This window comes from Salvelinus sp. IW2-2015, linkage group LG14 (assembly GCF_002910315.2).
Source record: "Salvelinus sp. IW2-2015 linkage group LG14, ASM291031v2, whole genome shotgun sequence".
Classification (NCBI taxonomy): Eukaryota; Metazoa; Chordata; class Actinopteri; order Salmoniformes; family Salmonidae; genus Salvelinus; species Salvelinus sp. IW2-2015.
Window position 1 is genome coordinate 9249724 of NC_036854.1, and position 18921 is coordinate 9268644.

The 18921-nt window shown below is 43.0% G+C and overlaps 1 protein-coding gene across 2 annotated transcripts; it reads left to right on the top strand.

Annotated features, from left to right (window-relative positions):
- The first annotated feature begins 52 nt into the window (after window positions 1–52).
- On the top strand, window positions 53–18831 carry si:dkey-119f1.1 (Structural maintenance of chromosomes protein 6-like). 2 transcript variants are annotated; one of them, XM_024000787.2, is made up of 27 exons: window positions 53–232; window positions 657–795; window positions 3074–3191; window positions 3420–3525; window positions 3900–4036; window positions 4262–4323; window positions 4433–4513; window positions 4786–4887; window positions 5139–5258; window positions 5418–5516; window positions 5674–5820; window positions 6076–6164; window positions 6302–6466; window positions 12864–13042; window positions 13193–13394; window positions 13530–13644; window positions 13980–14140; window positions 14275–14410; window positions 14593–14673; window positions 14868–15038; window positions 15270–15407; window positions 15531–15676; window positions 15976–16101; window positions 16375–16480; window positions 16709–16861; window positions 17858–17955; window positions 18395–18831. In XM_024000787.2, the coding sequence occupies exons 2-27, from the start codon at window positions 670–672 to the stop codon at window positions 18504–18506; spliced, it is 3276 nt and encodes a 1091-aa protein (XP_023856555.1). In that variant the 5' UTR covers window positions 53–232; window positions 657–669; the 3' UTR covers window positions 18507–18831. The 2 variants fall into 2 exon arrangements, with proteins under 2 accessions (XP_023856555.1, XP_023856556.1); XM_024000788.2 differs by having other exon boundaries at window positions 142–232; window positions 657–753.
- The last annotated feature ends 90 nt before the right edge of the window (window positions 18832–18921 follow it).

The window sequence follows — 18921 nt, forward strand, 5'->3', positions numbered from 1 at the left end:
GACATCGATGGCGCAGCACGCTGCTGTCCTTCATTTTTTTGACGTTGCGCGCGGAATCCAGTGAACAGCTGAGTGGATAGGGTCACTTTACATACAAGCTGTATGTCTTTCGATATCTAGCTACCTCCAAAATTCGCATATTAGCATTGCATAGCTAGCTACTAAAGTCCCTTTTGTGGATATGTTTATTTAAAAACCTTGCCTGCTAATTTACCGACAGAGGTCTTCACAGGTAAGAATGTATTTATTAGCAAACGTTAGCTAGTTAATGTTACCGGGTTGCTAGCTAACGCATAGAGAATGATAGAGGCCTCTAGTGGCCAAAATGCCATCTTAGCATTGGGGCAGCGCCTCCACCATTTTAATGTTGTCAACCGGGTGGGACTTCCAACTTCATTGGCTGATCCCTCCTGGTAACCCTTTTGGAATCATGTCCAATCAGGTTCATCAGGAGGGTTCAGCCAATCGTGAAGAATACAATTATCTACTTTAAATCTCACTGACACAAAGATGAGTCCTCTATCCATCTCTATGAGCTAATATTAGTAACTTACTAGCTAGCTAAGTGTAGCTAACGTTAGCTAGTTAGCAAAGAAGTTCTAGTTAGTTAACTGTTATATTTCTAACGATGGTTTTCTATGATCTGTGTTATACAGGGTGTCTAAGAATATGTCTAAGAGGAAGAGCAACTCAATTGGAGAGAGCCCACACAAGAGAGTCAGACCCACAGAGGTTTATGATGAAAATAATGAAGTGGGTCCCAGCCAACCCCCTGTGCCATTAGGATCACATACGGTATCTAAGTTAGCTACTGTACATTTAATTTATTTGAGACCCTTATAAGAGTAGACTCTGGAGTTGTCACTGTCAGTCTAGGGTTGTGCTCCTGTGCGATATTCAGATTTTTATACCTTCAAACAGTGCCGTTTCTGTACCATAACAAGGGGCGCTATTTCTTTCCTAATGTAAAAAAATAAATAAAATTAAAAAAGATTAGGCAGCAGGGATCTTGATCGTCTCAGCTGTAACCAAGACACTTGATCTTGTAAACTAGCCACTTAGCTAACAAGTTAGCAAATTAAATGCATAGCTGCAGCCCTGATCTAGATAATTTATTTGGCACATCTTAGTTAACTTAGTTTTTTTATTTAACCTTTATTTTACTTTATTAGTTATAAGCAGTGGCGTTGCACGGTGCCCCAAACTAAAATACCACGGTACAGTGCATTCGGAAAGTATTTAGACCCCTTGACTTTTTCCACATTTGTTACGTTACAGCCTTATTCAAAAATTGATTTAAATGTATTGTTTTCCTCAATCTACACAATACCCCATAATGACAAAGCAAAAAAAAAGGGGGGTTTTAGAAATGTATGTATAAAAAAAACAGGAAATATACATTTACATAAGTATTTAGACCCTTCACTCAGTACTTTGTTGGAACACCTTTGGCAGCGATTGCAGCCTCGAGTCTTCTTGGGTAGGACTCAATGAGCTTGGCACACCTGTATTTAGGGAGTTTCTCCCATTCTTCTCTGCAGATCCTCTCAAGCTCTGTCAGTTTGGATGGGGAGCGTCGCCACAGCTATTTTCAGGTCTCCAGAGATGTTCGATCGGGTTCAAGTCCGGACTGCGGCTGGGCCATTCAAGGACATTCAGAGACTTGTCCCGAAGCCACTCCTGTGTTGTCTTGGCTGTGTGCTTAGGGTTGTTTGTCCTGTTGGAAGGTGAACCTTCGCCCCAGTCTGAGGTCCTGAGCACTGTCAGGTTTTCATCAAGGATCTTTCAGTACTTTGCTCCGTTCATCTTTGCCTCGATCTTGACTAGTCTCCCAGTCCCTGCCGCTGAAAAACATCCCCACAGCTTGATGCTTCCACCACCATGCTTCACCGTAGGGATGGTGCCAGGTTTACTCCAGACGTGACGTTTGGCACTCAGGCCAAAGAGTTCAATCTTGGTTTCATCAGACCAGAGAATCTAGTTTGTCATGGTCGGAGAGTCCTAGGTGCCTTTTGGAAAACTCTAAGCTGGCTTTCATGTGCCTTTTACTGAAGAGTGGCTTCCATCTGGCCACTCTACCATAAAGGCCTGATTGGTGGTGTGCTGCAGAAATGCTTGTGCTTCAGGAAGGTTCTCCCACAGAGGAACTCTGGAGTTCTCTCATAGTGACCAGCGGGTTCTTGGTCACCTCCCAGACCAAGGCCCTTCTCCCCTGTTTGCTCAGTTTTGACAGGTGGCCAGCTCTATGAAGAGTCTTGGTGGTTCCAAACTTCTTCCATTTAAGAATGATGGTCACTGTGTTCTTGGAGACCTTCAATGCTGCAGAAATGTTTTGGTACCCTTCCTCAGATCTGTGCCTTGACACAATCCTGTCTCAGAGCTCTATGGACAATTCCTTTGACCTCATGGTTTGATTTCTGCTCTGACATGCACTGTCAACTGTGAAACCTTATATAGACAGGTGTGTGCCTTTCCAAATCATGTCCAACCAATTTAATTTACCACAGGTAGACTCCAATCAACTTGTAGCAACATCTCAAGGATGATCAATGGTAACAGGATGCACCTGAGCTCAATTTCCAGTCTCATAGCAAGGGTTCTGAATACTTATGTAAATAAGGTATTTCCGGGTATTATTTTTAATGAATGTGCAAGAATTACAAAAAAACAGTTTTCGCTTTTTCATTATGGAGTATTGTGTGTAGATTGAGGAATTGTTTTAATTTAATCCCTTTTAGAATAGGGCTGTAACATAACAAAATGTGTAAAAAAGGGAAGGGGTCTGAATACTTTCCAAATGCACTGTATATACTGTATACTGCCCAAGCCTAGTTGTCATTTATTGTTGTGATTTTAAATATGTCAGGCAAATTGAGCCTATTTCACTCTCAATTTGCCTGACATATTTCAGTCACAACAGCAGGAGTGACAACACTGACAGTCTGCAGAATCTGCTATTATATATTTTATTAAAAGGGAAATAATCAATGACATGATGTAACTGAAACATTACTGTGCCTCCATATTAAAACATTAGGATTTACTGTAACATCTTTGCTTTGTTTTGTTGCAGACTGTTGGAGAGGTGGGCATAGTGGAGAGCATCTCCCTGAAGAACTTTATGTGCCACTCTCTGCTGGGGCCATTTGCGTTTGGGTCCAATGTCAACTTTGTCGTCGGCAACAATGGAAGTGAGTTCCACCACTTCTTCTTTCTGACTCTTAAAAAAAATATATATATATATTTTTACTCTCAAGATGGTTTAATTGTCGACTGATTATAGATTGTTTGTATAGTATCTCCACCTGTTACTCTATTGCATGTTTCTTTCAGTTTTTCAGTATTGATCCAATGATGATGCTCTAAGATTTCAGTGCCATGGGTCTGTGTCTGATATTGTGTTTCTAAACGACGGACAGGTGGAAAGAGTGCTGTCCTCACAGCTCTTATGGTGGGCCTGGGAGGGAAGGCTACAACCACAAACAGAGGGTCCTCCCTGAAGGGATTTGTGAAAGAAGGAGAGAGGTACTTGTGTTCCCTGATTGTATTTACTCACTCCCTTGTCTTTGGGGACTATTTCTGCCTTGAAAGACTGGTTCCAGATGTCTGTTAGAAGCATGGTCACTTACCTCAGGCAGTAAACCTTTGTAAATGGAGATTAGTGTTAACATGCATCCTTACAAGAGTAACTATTATTTCCCTTAGGAATTTCCATACAATAAAACATGTCCCAAGAGATTCAAGAGTTTGTGACAAACCGTAAATGTCAGTGGCTACAGACTTCCCGCTCCTTAATGTGTTAACTATGCCATCTGCCCCATTTTGATAATGCATACAAAAGTGCTACGTTTATCCTACTGTCATATTGCAACCCTGTTTGTGTCCCTCTGCTCTCCCAGTTCAGCTGACATCTCCATAACACTGCGTAACAAGGGCAGGGATGCCTACAAGCCAGAAGTGTTCGGCCAGGCTATCATAGTAGACCTCAAGATAACCCGTGAGGGCATGAGGACCTACAAGCTCAAGAGCAAAGCAGGTAATTAATGTAATAAGAATGTATGGATTAACACTCTGTAAATGGGCCCTTCATTCAAACAGGCCTATGGATCTGAGATATGTGCCTGACACTTTAGTGCAAAAGTCCCTTTAAAATCAATCTACATAGTTTATTCTGGATCTTAACATTAGGCTATATTTCAAAAAGTTATTCACTGAGCAGTAGATGCAGTATGAGCACATAAGAATTTACTTTGTCTTGCAGGTCATCTTGTGTCTGCGAAGAAGGATGAACTTTTGGCCATTCTGGATCATTTTAACATCCAGGTACTACAACTTCTGTTGACCACCTGCAAGACTGTATGAAAAGATTGGAAACACTGTTGCTGTGATAAATAACTATTGATTTATTTTGTATAATCATTTTTTTCTGAAGGTGGATAACCCTGTATCTATGTTAACTCAAGAGATGAGCAAGCACTTTCTGCACTCCAAAGGAGAAGGGGATAAGTACAGAGTCAGTTTGATATACTTGAATCTTTTCATTTATGAAATTCTGTATTTGTGAAGGACATGGTGTAAATTAAGGTAATAGCATGCATCTTGCCAGCCTGTGTTCCAGGTATCAAATCTCTGCTACGTCTTATTGCTGCATTCTCAGGAAGTGGTTAAATGTCAGTCTGGTTTTCAGTGTCAAATAGCATGAGGGTGAAATGGCTCAATGTAGGCCTACCTTTTAGGACTGCTCTTACCTTGTTAGTGACTAAGTGTTTTGCTTTTCTTCCTCAGTTCTTTATGAAAGCCACACAGCTTGAGCAGATGAAAGAGGATTACACCTATATCATAACGACTAAAAATGTCACTCTAGACACTGTTGAGAAACACGAGGAGGTACGAATCCACTTGGCTTATGTCTGGTGTGTTATGAAATCACCCATCCGAAGTCTCTTGAATGCTTTTATCCAATCAGCCCTGCAGCATGTAGTCCCATAGTGGGTTTATTTTTTATTACTGAAAGATTACAGGGGCTTATAAAGCTAGAATTCAAGCTCTGATGTGCAAAGTCTTGTCCATGAACAACCAAGAGATCTTAATGGAGTTGTTATAAAGTAGCACTTTAAGTGTGAATCATTCTGTTTCAGTGTCTGGAGGGGTTAAAGAGGAAGTACCTGGAAAAAGAGGACCGGGTCAAAAGCCTGGCCTCGCTGGACGACATGCACAGTAAACTGGAGGAGCTGAAGAATCAGATGGCTTGGGCTCTGGTGAGGGGAAGCAGCATACCTTCAAAATATGAATCTAAAAATCTATTTGTTTATTTATCAGGGGTCATGCACAACCGATACAGTGTAGCAGATTTAGCTACCCAGCTAAATACATAATCAATCTGATGAAAAAATCTCTTTTGCTCTGTCCTGCGCCAGGTGTCTGAGATGGAGAAAGAGGTGAAGCCCATGAGAGAGAAGCTCCAATCAGAGGAGAGGTCCACCGTCAAATACGACCAGAAAGTAGACGAGTGGAAGGTAACTAACATCACCCTCTTATTTTTATAGCCATAAGAATTTGGTGTGTGTCCTTCACATTAAGGAAAAATGCAGCTATTACTTAAGTTCAAAGTGACTATTTTCCCTTGTTTGTCATTGCTGATGATTGTTCTTTATGACCTCACTTCCTGTCCAGGCCAAGGTGGTGGAGGCGGAGAAGAAGTACAAGGGTATCCGGGAGCAACTGGAGGCAATCACTGTGAGGGTGCAGCAGCTTGAGCCACAGAGTGCTCAACTGAAGAACGAGGCTCAGAGCAGAAGCAAGGCCTTCAACACAGCCCAGGTGAGAGAACAGTGATGAGTGTTACTATACCCCCGAATACCCCAGAGTCTTCTAAATACCAGGGGTTTAGCAAGTGACCGAGATAAGGCTTAACATCATTAACCATAACATCTCCATAATCACAACTGCAGCACAATGAAAAACTACAGCTTCCAGCTCAGAGCTCAACACTAACTATATGTGAGAGCTCGATAACAAGGAGCTCTTTTCTAGTTCACTAGTTGTTGATTCATCTTAGTGGTGTCTCTCTTACAGGCCAGTGTACACAGATTCAAGACCAACCTGAGAGACCTGGAGAAGGACAAGGATCAGCTCTCCAGGAGAATTAATGAGCTCAAGTTGAGGTAGTGCCTCGGATCCTTTCCTACCTCTTTTTCAGTTTCAAAATACAACTTTTATTGCCATGGGAAAAGTCATTGAATGTTTTCCACAGTCACAAACGGGATTTCTTTCCCTTTTTTCTCCTTTCTGCCTCCCACAGTATCAGCCAGACGTCTGGTGCGGAGACCCAGGTGCGTGTTGAGCGCATGGAGAAGCTGCAGACAGACCTGGACACTCTGAACTTCCAGGACTCCACCCTAGGTCAGCAGATGGAACAGTTCCAGCAGGCTGTGTCCCGGGCCAAGGACGAGCTGGATAAGATGATGTAGGCACTGGAAACTCCATTATATACAGGCCTGTATATAAGACTTGGCTGTACAACGTACATACAAACACACACGCGCTGTAGTGTCATCATAGGAGTCTGGAGCCATGCCACAGTGTTAACAGGGCTTATGAAATACTCTCAGGGTGTAGTCTAATGTAAACATTATGTGACAGCCATATCAGAAGTAGGAATATTATTTTGTATTTATACTGTTGAAGTCAGAAGTTTACATGCACTTAGGTTGGCGTCATTAAAACTCGTTTTTCAACCACTCCACAAATTTCTTGTTAACAAACTATAGTTTTGGCAAGTCGGTTAGGACATCTACTTTGTGCATGACACAAGTAATTTTTCCAACAATTGTTTACAGACAGATTATTTCACTTATAGTTCACTGTATCACAATTCCAGTGGGTCAGAAGTTTACATACACTAAGTGTGCCTTTAAACAGCTTGGAAAATTCCAGAAAATGATGTCATGGCTTTAGAAGCTTCTGACATAATTTGAGTCAATTTGAGGTGTACCTGTGGATGTATTTCAAGGCCTACCTTCAAACTCAGTGGGAAAATGGGAAAATCAAAAGAAATCAGCCAAGACCTCGGAATTTCTTTTGTAGACCTCCGCAAGTCTAGTTCATCCTTGGGAGCAATTTCCAAACGCCTGAAGGTTCCACATTCATCTGTACAAACAATAGTACGCAAGTATAAACACCATGGGACCACGCAGCCGTCATACCGCTCAGGAAGGAGACGCGTTCTGTCTCCTAGAGATGAACGTACTTTGGTGCGAAAAGTGCAAATCAATCCCAGAACAACAGCGGAGAACTTTGTGAAGATGCTAGAGGAAACAGTTACAAAAGTATCTATATCCACAGTAAAACAAGTTGTATATCGACATAACCTGAAAGGCCGCTGAGCAAGGAAGAAGCCACTGCTCCAAAACCGCCATAAAAAAGCCAGACTACGGTTTGCAAATCAAAGTTTATTTGTCACGTGCGCCGAATACAACAGGTGTAAGAAATGCTTACTTACAGGCTCTAACCAATAGTGCAAAAAGGTATTAGGTGAACAATATGTAAGTAAAGAAATAAAACAACGGTAAAAAAAGTACGGTAAAAAAAGAAATAAAACAACAGGCTATAAAAGTAGCGAGGCTACATACAGACACTGGTTAGTCAGGCTGAGGTAGTATGTACATGTAGATATGGTTAAAGTGATTATGTATATATGATGAACAGAGAGTAGCAGTAGCGTAAAAGAGGGGTTTGTGGGTGGCGGGACACAATGCAGATAGCCCGGTTAGCCAATGTGCGGGAGCACTGGTTGGTCGGCCCAATTGAGGTAGTATGTACATGAATATATAGTTAAAGTGACTATGCATATACAGTTGAAGTCGGAAGTTTACATACACTTAGGTTGGAGTCATTAAAACTCGTTTTTCAACCCCTCACAAATTTCTTGTTGACTAACTATAGTTTTGGCAAGTCAGTTAGAACATCTACTTTGTGTATCACACAAGTAATTTTTCCAACAATTGTTTACAGACAGATTATTTCACTTAACTCATTGTATCACAATTCCAGTGGGTCAGAAGTTTACATACACGAAGTTGACTGTGCCTTTAAACGTCTTGGAAAATTCCAGAAAATGATGTCATGGCTTTAGAAGCTTCTGATAGGCTAATTGACATCATTTGAGTTAATTAAAGGTGTGCCTGTGGATGTATTTCAAGGCCTACCTTCAAACTCAGTGCCTCTTTGCTTGAAATCATGGGAAAATCAAAAGAAATCAGCCAAGTCTGGTTCATCCTTGGGAGCAATTTTAAAACGGCTGAAGGTACCACGTTCGTCTGTACAAACAATAGTATGCAAGAATAAACACCATGGGACCACGCAGCCATCATACCGCTCAGGAAGGAGACGCGTTCTGTCTCCTAGAGATCAACGTACTTTGGTGCGAAAGGTGCAAATCAATCCCAGAACAACAGCAAAGGACCTTGTGAAGATGCTGGAGGAAACCGCTACAAAGTATCTATCTACAGTAAAACGAGTCCTATATCGACATAACCTGAAAGGCTGCTCAGCAAGGAAGAAGCCACTGCTCCAAAACCACCATTAAAAAAAGCCAGACTACGGTTTGCAACTGCACATYGCAAAGATCGTACATTTTGGAGAAATGTCCTCTGGTCTGATGAAACAAAGAACGGTTTGGCCATAATGACCATCGTTATGTTTGGAGAAAAAGGGGGAGGCTTGCAAGCCCGAAGCACAGGGATGGCAGCATCATGTTGTGGGGGTACTTTGCTGCAGGAGGGGCTGGTGCACTTCACAAAATAGATGGCGTCATGAGAAAGGAAATTGATGTGGATATATTGAAGCAACATCTCAGGACATAAGTCAGGAATTTAAAGCTTGGTTGCAAATGGGTCTTCCAAATGGACAATGACCCCAAGCATACTTCTAAAGTTGTGGCAAAATGGCTTAAGGACAACAATGTCAAGGTATTGGAGTGGCCATCACAAAGCCCTGATCTCAATCCTATAGAACATTTGTGGGCAGAACTGAAAATGCGTGTGCGAGCAAGGAGGCCTACAAAACTGACTCAGTCGCACCAGCTCTGTCAGGAGGAATAGGCCAAAATTCATGGGCCCAGCTTATGGGCCCAGCTTATGGGCCCAGCTTATGGGCCCAACTTATTGTGGGAAGCTTGTGAAAGGCTACCTGAAACGTTTGACCCAAGTTAAACAATTTAAAGGCAATTCTACCAAATACTAATTGAGTGTATGTAAACTTCTGACCCACTGGGAATGTGCTGAAAGAAATCATTCTCTCTACTATTATTCTGACATTTCACATTCTTAGATCAGTTAAAATAAAGCAGTGATCCTAAAACAGGGAATTTTTACTGGGATTAAATGTCAGGAATTGTGAAAAACTGAGTTTAAATGTATTTGGCTAAGGTGTATGTAAACTTCCGACTTCAACTGTATATACAGTACCAGTCAACAGTTTGGACAAACCTACTCATTCAAGGGTTTTTCTTTATTTTTACTATTTTCTACATTGTAGAATAATAGTGCAGACATCAAGACTATGAAACAACAGATATGGGATCATGTAGTAACCACAAAAGTGTTAAACAAATCGAAATCTATTTTATATTGGCGATTCTTCAAAGTAGCCACTCTTTGCCTTAATGACAGCTTTGCACACTCTTGGCATTCTCTCAACCAACTTCATGAGGAATGCTTTTCCAACAGTCTTGAAGGAGTTCCCACATGCTGAGAACTTGTTGGCTGCTTTTCCTTACTCTGCKGTCCAACTCATCCCAAACCATCTCAATTGGTTTGAGGTCAGGTGATTGTGGAAGCCACGTCATCTGATGCAGCTCTACATCACTCTCCTTGGTCAAATAGCCCTTACACAGCCTGGAGGTGTGTTTGGGGTCATTGTCCTGTTGAAAAACGAATGATGGTCCCACTAAGCTCAAACCAGATGGGATGGCGTATCGCTGCAGAATGCTGTGGTAGCCATGTTGGTTAAGTGTGCCATGAACTTAAAATAAATCACTGACAGTGTCACCAGCAAAGCACCATCACACCACCACCTTCATGCTTTATGGTGGGAAGCATGCAGAGATCACATGCAGAGATAATCCGTTCACCTACTCTGTGTCTCACAAAAACACGGCGATTAGAACCAAAAATCTCACATTTGGACTCATCAGTCCAAACGACAGATTTCCACTTGTCAAATGTCCATTGCTTGTGTTTTTTGGCACAAGCATGTCTCTTCTTCTTATTGGTGTCCTTTGGTAGTGGTTTCCTTGCAGCAATTCGACCATGAAGGCCTGATTCATGCAGTCTCCTCTCAACAGTTGATGTTGAGATGTGTCTGTTACTTGAACTCTGTAAAGTATGTATTTGGGCTGCAATTTCTGAGGCTGGTAACTAATGAACTTATCCTCTGCAGCAGAGGTAACTCTGGGTCTTGCTTTCCTGTGGTGGTCCTCATGAGAGCCAGTTTCATCATAGTGCTTGATGGTTTCTGCGACGGCACTTGAAGAAACTTTCAAAGTTCTTGAAATGTTCCTAATTGACTGACCTTCATGTCTTAAAGTAATGATAGACTGTTTCTCTTTGCTTATTTGAGCTGTTAATATGGACTTGGTCTTTTACCAAATAGCCCTATCTTCTGTATACCACCCCTACCTTGTCACAACACAACTGATTGGCTCAAACGCATTAAAAGGGAAAAAAAGCCACAAATTAACTTAACAAGGCACACCTGTTAATTGAAATGCATTCCAGGTGAAATATAAGATTAGATTTAGATTTTTTTAAACACTTTTTTTGGGTTACTACATGATTCCATATGTGGTATTTCATAGTGTTGATGTCGGTTGCTGGACCGACTCCCAGAACTGACAATCTGTCGTTCTGCCCCTGAGCAAAGCATTTAACCCACTGTTCCCCGGGCGCCGAAGACGTGGATGTCGATTAAGGAAGCCCTCCGCACTTCTCTGATTCAGAGGGGTTGGGTTAAATGTGGAAGACATTTCCACAATGTAGAAAATAGTCATAATAAAGGGAAAAAAATAACGTGTGTGTGTGTTTTTACATACATACATACAGTCGTGGCCAAAAGTTTTGAGAATGACACGCATATTAATTTTCAAAGTCTGCTGCCTCAGTTTGCATATGCTCCAGAATGTTATGAAAAGTGATCAGATGAATTGCAATTAATTGCAAAGTCCCTCTTTGCCATGCGAATGAACTGAATCCCCCAAAAACATTTCCACTGCATTTCAGCCCTGCCACGAAAGGACCAGTTGACATCATGTCGGCGATTCTCTCGTTAACACAGGTGTGAGTGTTGACAAGGCTGGAGATCACGCTCTCATGCTGATTGAGTTCGAATAACAGACCGGAAGCTTCAAAAGGAGTGTGGTGCTTGGAATCATTGTTCTTCCTCTGTCTACCATGGTTACCTGCAAGGAAACATGTGCCGTCATCATTGCTTTGCACAAAAAGGGCTTCACAGGCAAGGATATTGCTACCAGTAAGATTGCACCTAAATCGACCATTTATTGGATCATCAAGAACTTCAAGGAGAGCAGTTCAATTGTTGTGAAGAAGGCTTCAGGGCACCCAAGAATGTCCAGCAAGCACCAGGACCGTCTCCTAAAGTTGATTCAGCTGCGGGATCAGGGCACCACCAGTACAGAGTTTGCTCAGGAATGGCAGCAGGCAGGTGTGAGTGCATCTGCACGCACAGTGAGGCAAAGACTTTTGGAGGATGGCCTGGTGTCAAGAAGGGCAGCAAAGAAGCCACTTCTCTCCAGGAAAAACATCAGGGACAGACTGATATTCTGCAAAAGGTACAGGGATTGAACTGCTGAGGACTGGGGTAAAGTCATTTTCTCGGATGAATCCCTTTTCCAATTGTTTGGGGCATCCGGAATAAAGCTTGTCCGGAGAAGCAAAGGTATGCGCTACCATCATGTGTCATGCCAACAGTAAAGCATCCTGAGACCATGTGTGGGGTTGCTTCTCAGCCAAGGGAGTGGGCTCACTCACAATTTTGCCAAAGAACACAGCCATGAATAAGGAATGGTACCAACACATCCTCCGAGAGCAACTTCTCCCAACCATCCAGGAACAGTTTGGTGACGAACAATGCCTTTTCCAGTATGATGGAGCACCTTGCCATAAGGCAAAAGTGATAACTAAGTGGCTCGGGAACAAAACATCGATACGTTGGGTCCATGGCCAGGAAACTCCCCAGACCTTAATCCCATTGAGAACTTGTGGTCAATCCTCAAGAGGCGGATGGACAAACAGAAACCCACAACTTCTGACAAACTCCAAGCATTGATTATGCAAGAATGGGCTGCCTTCAGTCAGGATGTGGCCCAGAAGTTAATTGGCAGCATGCCAGGGCGGATTGCAGGGGTCTTGAAAAAGAAGGGTCAACACTGCAAATATTGACTCTTTGCATCAACTTCATGTAATTGTCAATAAAAGCCTTTGACACTTATGAAATGCTTGTAATTATACTTCAGTATTCCATAGTAACATCTGACAAAAATATCTAAAGATACTGAGGCATCAGACTTTGTGAAAATGAATATTTCTGTCATTCTCAACTTTTGGCCACGACTGTGTGTGTATATATATATACACATATGAGAGGGCTGAGGTTGTTTTGAAATATAACCATATCCACTCCTCAACCATATCAACTGTGTTTTATTAAGGGCGAGTGCCATGAAGCCATAAAAAAAACAGTGAAACATAATTTTAAAAAACAACAGGAAAATGTGGAAAGGAAGAAAGCTGTTGAACAGGTGCAGAAAGGAGCCCTAACCCTGTCTGTTTGTCTCTGTTTCTCAGGCGAGAGGAGGAGGACCTGAAGAGGTCTATGGAGGCCATCAGGAGGAAGTTGCAGACCATGGAGGGCAGCCGCTCCGACCGCCTGCGCCGCTTCGGGGAGAAGATGCCCGCGCTGCTCGCCGCCATCGAGGACGCTGACAGGAAGGGCCAGTTCAGGAAGAAACCAGTGGGACCGCTGGGTAAGACCTGTGTGTGTGTATTTCCATGCAAGCGAAACTCTTATCTTATCTTACTCTTAATTGTCCTTTCTGGATGTTATTTTTGTAACCTTGTCATTGGTTAAAATAAAGCTCTTTCCAATGTCCTCTCTCCCGGTGTGCCCCATGCAGGGTACTGTATCCGTCTGAAGGACTATGAGCAGGCCCTGGCTGTGGAGAAATGTCTGGGGAGCCTGATGGTGGCCTTCACCTGTGACAACCACGAGGACGAGAAGTTGCTGCAGGGCCTCATGAGAGGGTACTACCAGGGGGGTAGGAGACCCCAGATCATCACCTGCCAGTTCATCAACAGGGTCCATGACACCAGTAGGCGGTATGGCTGTTAGCTACCTACCACACCTCGCTTCAGGCTAGCTGGGCTTATATACAGGCTTATTTGTACCTCTCTAAGGGTTAATTTTGTTCTCTGTAACCAACATGTTTTCTGTCGTGTGTGTGTGTGTGTCAGGGCTGTGAACCACCCTGACTACCCGTCAGTCCTACAGTCTCTGGAGATCGAGGACCCAGTGGTTGCCAACTGCCTCATCGACCAGAGGGGCATAGAGACCATTCTGCTCATCAAGGTAGGGCCATGGAATCTACTGCCACCATAGTTAGAGTTCACTCAAATGTCATGATGTCACCTTGGATTGGCCAGTAGGGACTGCAATTATGATTCTTTACTTTGTTTTCAGTGTCACCTTCTTTAAGGGAGAGTTCACTCTTTTAAAGTTTGAGCCGATAATAAGCTAAAACATGAAATACTTGAACTATCCCCATGTAACAACTGATTTGCATGCCAAAAACAACATGAATGAACTTCAATCCACTTCCTGTAGAAAACAGTAGCCTTTAGGACAGAAGGGAGAAATGTTCCATTTCTGTGGTTCTAACCCCTCTTTCTATAACTACCATGTAGAGTCCTGCAGAGGCCCGCAGAGTGATGCAGGGCAGGCAGCCCCCTAGAAACTGCTACCAGGCCTTCACCAAGGAGGGAGACCAGTGCTACAACAACCGCTACTACTCCAACGACCAGAGGAGGTGTGACTACCTTAGCAGAGACGTAGAGGAGGAGATCAGGTAATGTGTGTGTGTGAGACGTCCATTTGTTTTGAAAAGGTTTCTGCTGCTCTGTTTTTCTGACTCAATAAAATTTTGTGGTTTACCTTTCTCCCTCTACCCCTTTTCTCAATATCTCCATGTATCTCACTCAGGCAGTTGCAGGAAGAGATGCGGAACAAGGAGGCCCACTTGGATCGGTTCAGCCAGCAGAAGCAGAGGGTGGAGGAGGACATCAGGAACAACAACGGTCTCCTAAAGCGGGCCTACGACGACAGGAAGAGGGCCAAAGTAAAACACACGCACTTCTTAAGATCTTAGCATCTTGCTCAAGCTGGCCTTTGTGACAAAACAGCATCTCTCTCCAGAGCCGTACCATGGATCCAACTAGAAATTATTTTGGAGAGCACAATGGTTCACCTCTGATTAGTCTTGATGTGGAGTTACTAAGTCACAACTCTCCTCTCCTCTAGGATAAGTTCAGGAGGCTGCAGCAGGAGATCAGTGACCTGCAGAATGTGGAGGAACCCCAGTCTGAGGACCTCAAGCCTCTGGTGGGTACACACGTCTAGGCACATGGACAATATTTTAACATTTAGTTTTAGCTAATGTCGTTCATGAACATCTCGTTCCCTTGTTCTCGCATTCCAACTGATATGATATACACAAACTGATGCACTCACATTCCACGACACACACACACACACACACACACACCCTGTTTCTCCTGTCACACTCTGGCCTTCAGGAGGAGGAGCTGGAGGAGATCAACAATAAGATTTCAGCAGGTCGTGCGGAGAGCGAGGAGGCCCGTAGAAAGATGGCCCAGCTGAAGACTTCCTGGGAGGAGGTGGAGCAGAGGTACCGCCAGCACAAAGACTCCATCAGCACCGTGGCCGAGGAGGCCGAACCCATCAAGGTCAGTCACATCAATATGGACTTCAATTTCTATTAACACTGAGGGAAGTTTGGTGTGCAAACAAGGAATGAACCAGGAGAGTGAAAAGGACGTAAAATAGTGATAACCCATGTCCTCAATTTTGTTCCATACAGGGTCTCCATAGACATAATCAATCACACACAGATTAAACAGAGAAAAGTTAAAGCCAATAGATGGCGATACATCTCTCCTTCCCCCTTGTTTTTTCAGGAGGAGCTGAGTAAGGGCGACCAGGATGTGGAGAAGAGCAAGCACCATAAGAAACACTACGAGGACAAACGCAAGGTCCACATCAACACCATACAGGCCCTGAAGGCCAGCCTGGAGCTCAAGGAGCAGGAGCTCACGGTACGTCTGGGAGGAGTCAGTAAGCTGACTAGTTAGGGCCATCTTCTGTGTATGTTGTCTCTTACTTCCTGTGTGTCCCTGCTTAATGTGTGTGTTCCTTGTCTTAACCCTCCTGTGTCCCAGGCGTCTGTAGTGAAGGCCACAGAGATCTGTCCAGAGCGGTCCGAGGTGCGTCGGACAGCCAGGAGTCTGGACAGCGAGATCAGCCGTCTGAAGCTGAAGATCAGCACCCAGCAGGACCAGCAGGGAGACCGCGAAGAGGTCATCAGGTAACCTCCGCCACCGCTGACCCTTCACCCCACACAAACGTTTAAGGGATGTTCCACTCAAAATACAACCAGATTTCCCCCCCCTCCCACTTGCCTTGGTTTTGGTTGATTCCCTAAGAGTTCTTGGATATATATTTTGGTTACTTTGGTATTGTTATATAGTGTGTTTATAAATTGTTAAATATAGTTATATAGTATGTTTTGACATATAATAGGGCTGTCCATATGAAAATGACTAATGGGTAATCTAAGGGCAGAAGGTAAATGTTGCTTGCCTTCCTCCCTCTTCTCCCATCCAGGCAATACCAAGAAGCCCTGGAGAACTACAGTAACATTAACCAGCAGGTGAAGTGCCTCAAGCGCTTCATCCAGGTCCTCTGTAAGATCATGGACGATAGACACCGAGTCTACACAGAGCTGAGGAGGTAGCTGGATCCACCATTTACTTCCTGTCTGTCAATTGAATATCAGCTCTGTTATTTGACACCACTCACTGTCTCATAAGAGATCACAGAACAGCTGGATGGTACTGCTAGCATCAATGTCTGTTATAGAGCTATGCGAAATAGTTATTGAAAGACTGAAGGGAGGCCATCTCGATCTATCGATGTGGTGTTAGATTTAGCGGAAAAGCAAAGCTGTTGCACTATGGATTTGTTTTTAAATAGTTTTCCTTCCCACTATGTATCTCTTTTTAGGTTTCTCTCAGTGCGTTGCAAGATGTACTTTGACTCCATGCTGTCACAGAGAGGCTATATAGGGAAGATGATGTTCGAGCACAAGAACGAAACCCTATCCATCTCAGTAAGAATACACTACAGTTTTAATGCACAGAAATACCTTTTCTCATGTACCCTTCTTGAATGCAAAGCAGTTCTAGGTTATAAACTATGTATGCCTAATCAAGTTTCCCTCACATTCCCCTGCTCCACCCCCCTTTCTCATTTGTCAATGTCTTTCTTTTACTCTTCTCTTTCTGCGTCCTTCTTTGTCTCTACCCATCTTCTCCCTCATCTTCCCTCCCTCTCTCAGGTCCAGCCAGGTGTGGGGGATAAGGCTGCTCTGAGTGACATGCGCTCTCTGTCTGGAGGAGAGCGCTCGTTCTCCACTGTCTGTTTCGTTCTCTCTCTCTGGGCCATCGCTGAGGCCCCCTTCCGCGCCCTCGATGAGTTTGACGTCTACATGGTAATGTTGCCACATCAGATGGATGGATGAATGACTTAACCATTTTTAAATGCATATTAAAGGGATACTTCGGGATTTAGGCCATTTAAGCATTTTTTTCCCTACTGTTAGGTTCTGAACAAACAAAGTCGAAACTCAAACGGACGACTAGGAAAAGCTCAAACCAAGTTTATTCAACCCACTCAGTTCTTCATCTGCAAAACACAACATACAAGTCACACAAGCATATATTTATACCTGTTGACTAGAAGTCACCTCCTTGGATGTCTAAGATAAGCAATTCATTCCTGTTCCTTCGGGGTGATCTCTGGCCCCCCTCCCAGAGGTTTCTTCTCTCTTCAACTGTTGAACTTATCGAGTTGAGTTCCACATCCCTCCTTGACCTAGTTCTACAGCAGCTGGCCTGTATTATCAAGAACTGAGGCTAGACTGATGCTCATTATTAATATTCAGCAACAACATATTTGAACAGATATAAACTTTCTCTCCTTCCCTTTCTCACTCAGTAACTTTCCATACACACAGTACCTATTCACCTTTCATTGACCGCTTACATATACATGTTAAGTGATCAGTCCGTTCTAATATAGTGACAGGAATAAGTATATTTCAAGATAGAGTCCAATACTACTTACCCAAAGTCAGACAAACTGATTGATACCATTTTTATGTCCCTGTGTGCAGTTAGAAGGAAGTTGAAGGTAGCATATTGTTAGCATAAAAATGGTATCCATGAGTTTGTCTGACTCTGGGTAAGTAGAAAAAAAGGTTTGCCGGTAATTTCCTGAATCCCGAAGTATCCCTTTGAGTTGCCTCAGTCAATTAAATACGTTTCAAATATTAACTTTTAATCTAAGCTCATGTGTCTTCTGTAGCCTACACTGTGAGGACGGCTAAGATTGATACATTGTTCTTCATATTTTTGCTCAGTTATTTCAGTCAATCGTTCTGTTCTGTTGACACACTGTCTGTCAATAAATGTAACTGTCTTTTTAGGACATGGTGAACCGAAGGATATCCATGGACATGATGTTGAAGATCGCTTCTAGCCAACGTTACCGGCAGTTCATATTCCTCACCCCACAGAGCATGAGGTATTGTAGCCTTCCATCACCCTCCTGTGTTAAGCATTAAGCAACTCTGTTCTATTTTATAAACTGGGTGGTTTGAGCCCTAAATGCTGATTGGCTGACAGCCGTGGTATATCAGACCGTATACCACAGGTATGACTAAACATATATTTTTACTGCTCTAATTATGTTGGTAACCAGTTTATATTAGCAATAAGCACCCCCAGGGGTTTGTGGTATATGGCCAATATACCACATCTAAGGGCTGTATCCGGGCACTCCGTGTTGAGTCGTGCTTAAAACAGCCCTTTGCATTGGTATATTGGCCATGTACCACACCCCCCTGGGACTTATTGCTTAATTTATATCATGGCTTTGCCTAATTCTCTCATTTGCATATTCAGTTTATCAAAAATAGTGTACTTAAAATAAATGTATTGATTGGTGGATGTCTTCCCTATAGCTCTCTCCCAGTCAACAACCTGATCCGGATCCTGCGGCTGAAAGACCCGGACCGTGGCCAGACGGCTCTTCCCTTTGGCCAGAGGAATGAGGAAGAGGAAGAGAAGGAGTGAGGAAGAGGTCAACCTGAGACTGTTTTACAAAGTCCTCACTAAATGTGTCTGTGTTTCACATTTGTTCTAAGTTAAATGTGTTATAGTTAAAATTCTAGACACAAAAATAATGACCTAGTTTGCATTTATTGATGCTGCTATTGCTTAAGTTAGTGTTGCAATGTTTTACCAAACACTACTTCTGTAAATGCTTTTTTCTTTTCTAACTTTGTACCCACTTAATTTTGTTACGAGGAATAGCACCTTTTGATACACTTTGTATGGCAAGACAGAGATTTGAGAAGTCTTTAATTAGCTTTTCCAGTGACTAACAGAAGCTCAACCTGTTATATTTGTGCAGATTTTATTGTTAAAACAATTGTCATGTTTGCTAAATTGTTTCAGTCGATCGTTCTGTTTCTGCAGACATTAACAA

What these genes read in the sequence shown, in the direction of transcription:
- si:dkey-119f1.1 (XM_024000787.2), top strand. Translation starts at nt 670, where the DNA reads ATGTCTAAGAGGAAGAGCAACTCAATTGGAGAGAGCCCACACAAGAGA. An exon ending in AGGCCTTCAACACAGCCCAG is followed by an intron (nt 5,821 to 6,075) that starts GTGAGAGAACAG and finishes TCTCTCTTACAG; the next exon opens with GCCAGTGTACACAGATTCAA. An exon ending in ACGACAGGAAGAGGGCCAAA is followed by an intron (nt 14,411 to 14,592) that starts GTAAAACACACG and finishes CCTCTCCTCTAG; the next exon opens with GATAAGTTCAGGAGGCTGCA.